We start from the raw sequence: 3351 nt of genomic DNA on the forward strand, positions 1-3351 counted from the left end.
AGCCCCCCTGCAGGCCCCTAAGACGAGCCCGTACCGACGTCTGCCCACCCAAGTGAGAAGGGTGAGGAGAGGGGACGAGCTGCGGTAGGGCCGGGTTCTCCTTCCCGCCTCCTTGGTGTGGGCTAGGGCCCTTTGCCAAAGCGACGGGCCTTCCCACACCATCGGTGAAGGGGGAGGGCAGCGCAGCGAAAAGCTCTTGGTCCTGGTGCGCTCTGTGCCTCGCTGTAGGTCAAACTCCAGCCTGTTGCTTGTCCTGTGCAAGGCCGGGACTTTCTGCCCTTGCAGAGACAAGGGACTACCCTGCTTGAGAACGTTCTCTCAGGCTTGCAGAACGTCTCGTTTTGCACGCTGCAGGCACAGGTTTCTCCTGCAGGAAGAGCTTTGTGCAAAAGCCGATATGACCTTAGACTGCTGGAAGCCAAGGACACATGCAGGCCGCTTGTGAAAGAGGATTCATTCATTTATGCCTCGTTAGATGTAAAAGTCTAGGTTATGTGTGTTCATTTAATAGCCTTGGAATTAGTCTTCATGGCTTTTATACTTTCATTTCAAAGTACATATCACTGCTGGCTGGACTGTCTGGCTTTTTTGGTGCTGTTTTGCTGTGTTTTCTGTCAGTATAAGGCATGGACAGGTTCATTGAATGATGATAGCTATTTGCAATAACGTCTCCTGAAAACGGCGCTATCAGATTGCATGGCAGTGTTTGCTTCTGTATTGTTGAATGTATATCCAGCTCCGCAAAGATTGTTGTCTTTCAAGTAAGACAAATGGCTTATTAGCTAATAGCCTTGTATTCTTAAGAGATTTAAATTAAAAGATTTTATGAAAACAAATGTTTCTTTTCTATATATCTTTTTTCCTCCTCTTGCAGATCCGTGCTGGATCAAGAGTCTTGTACAGACCAATTTCAGCATCTGTGTTGTCTAGGCCAGAGGTCAAGAATGGAGAGGTACCTTATAAACAAAATTCTGTATCTTCCTAAATTACCTGGTGAGCCTAAATGTTCTCAACCTAGAGTTCACTTGTACTAACTCAAATACCTGTAGTGTGAAACTTGCTTTAAGTCAAACACCAGTAATACTTGTTGCTGTCTTGCTGTTTCCCCTGAGAAGTCCTTCACACTTAAAGGTGATCGCTTTCAGGCGGAGCAGATAACATTCTGAAGTTTTTAACTCTTAGTTATAGTCTTGTCACTTTGAAGAAGAACTAGACATTGGATCTAATACAGCTTGTCAAACTGCAGACTAACGCTGTCAAAGCGGTCGTAGGAAATGGTATGTGTCTGAATGTAATGCTTTTTCATGTTTTGTTTTCTTAGGGCAACTCAACGCTTAATGGGGCCCAAAATACTGTCTCCCGACTAGCACTTAGAGAATTCCAGACTAGTGCTATCAGCAGGGACATTGACACTGCTGCCAAATTTATTGGTGCTGGTGCTGCCACAGTAGGTGTGGCTGGTTCTGGTGCTGGCATTGGAACAGTCTTCGGTAGTCTAATCATTGGTTATGCCAGGTAATCAATCTCTCTCTTTAAAAATCTCAAGCTGCATGCAGATATATCTTGAGACAGCACCCCCAGATAAGCTAAGTTGTAGTAAGCACGATGGCACTGTAATAAATTCTGTTAATAATTACTATGAATTATAAACATGGCTAAATAGAATCATATGAAACTGTGCTCTATTCATCAGGATGTCTCTGTTGTTAAATTCAGAACTTTGTACGCTATACCTGGAGAAGAGACATGAAAGAAATGAAATCATTAGACTCAGTGTTTCAGTCAGAAGTCTAATGTTTCAGCATTCAGTTCCAGAACTGAATTAAAAATCTAGCTTGGATCTTTTCCCATGTGAGGGGAGAAGTCTTGAAGAGAAACTCTATGAAAAGTGGTAATAAGTAATGTGAGTTTGTATGCTTTTGTCTTCGTAGTCAGGGCTGTTGTTTAGAAATGGATGCTCAAGTCAGTTTTCTGATGCATTCAGCTTTGCATCTCAAATATGTAATTTATCAAATGAATAATTATTCCTTCTAGAAATCTGAAGGGGTTGAAGGTGGGCATTTTATGGTAGGGGTGAGCTTCTTCCAGATAAGTTTACAGTGTTCCTGTGGCAGGAGTAGTTCACGTGGTATCATGGAAGAGCAGAACTGATACAGGCATAAAAAGCTTTACTGAAGTTTTTCTGTTCTTCATTACTCTCTCAACTGGCTAAGACTTAAGTATTATTTCCTAACAAAGATTTTTTAAGCCCTACTGAAGACAAGGAAGTTCACTTTCCACTTGAAGAGATATAAGTATTTTCAGTACAAAACTAATGTCTCATTTTTTGAATTTGGTGTGAACGTGGTTCTACACAGGTTGTAGAACATTACTTCATGGTATTATGTTGAAGGGGGTTTTTTTCTCTCCCACACACTGGAGAGATATTTCAATACATTTTTGCAACAAACTGCTGTATATTTCTTTCTTTGCTCTGGGTGGTTTCAGTTCCTGTATTTGAGAGCTATGTAAAATGTTATACACACAAACTTTTATGGAATATAGTTCTAATGTCACAGGCGTGAAAAATTTCTAAGCCATGTACAATCTGTATAATATCAGTCTAGTTTTAATTGCCAACTCGTGCGTCTAAAGTGAAATCCTTGCTAAAAATGTCTTCTGCTTGGATTTAATGGATTTTCCCATTATGGAATCTGTGGCAAGGAAGTCTGAGGTTCTGAATCTGTCAGATGCATTAAACTGTATGAAAAACATCTTACTTGTAAAGATAAAGAGATCTTACACCTTCGCTTTCTTTCAGAAATCCTTCTCTGAAGCAGCAGCTGTTCTCGTATGCTATCCTGGGATTCGCCCTGTCTGAAGCTATGGGCCTCTTCTGTCTGATGGTTGCTTTCTTGATACTGTTTGCCATGTGAAAGGAGATCTGCCTGTAATACTGGCATTGGAATGTAACTGCATTTTATGGGACTCCCAGAATGTTAAGTGTCATGGAAATTGATGCTATTTCCAAAGTCATTTCATTAAAGATAACGATAACTGTCAACTTGTTGCCTGCTTTTATTATCTTTTTCACTAGGATGTCTGGAAGACATCATCTTGTCACCGTGGATTTCTCTTGATAATGACATATCGTACAAAATCCTTCCAACAATGACTTCAAGTCAAACATTTTATTTATTAATATATACGGGCATGTCACTTGTTTGTTAAAACTAATGTGGCATAGCTTTGAAACATCAAAGGACACACAGATTAAATGTGAAAGGCTACACTGCTGGCCTTGTTCCTTCACTTGTGTTTCAAACTTACCCAGAGCTGTTTCTGTGCACAATTAGTTTTTTCTCAGGCTAG

The 3351-nt window shown here is 40.7% G+C and overlaps 1 protein-coding gene across 1 annotated transcript; it reads left to right on the forward strand.

Moving 5' to 3' along the window:
- Positions 1 to 868: 868 nt before the first annotated feature.
- On the forward strand, positions 869 to 3043 carry ATP5G3 (ATP synthase, H+ transporting, mitochondrial Fo complex, subunit C3 (subunit 9); the record flags this gene model as incomplete). Its single annotated transcript, XM_010183074.1, has 3 exons — positions 869 to 952; positions 1322 to 1515; positions 2801 to 3043. Coding segments are annotated over 3 exons (393 nt in total), but the record flags the coding sequence as incomplete, so codon positions are not given.
- Positions 3044 to 3351: the final 308 nt, after the last annotated feature.

The sequence above is a fragment of the Mesitornis unicolor genome, unplaced genomic scaffold, assembly GCF_000695765.1.
Source record: "Mesitornis unicolor isolate BGI_N332 unplaced genomic scaffold, ASM69576v1 Scaffold50964, whole genome shotgun sequence".
Taxonomy (NCBI): domain Eukaryota; kingdom Metazoa; phylum Chordata; class Aves; order Mesitornithiformes; family Mesitornithidae; genus Mesitornis; species Mesitornis unicolor.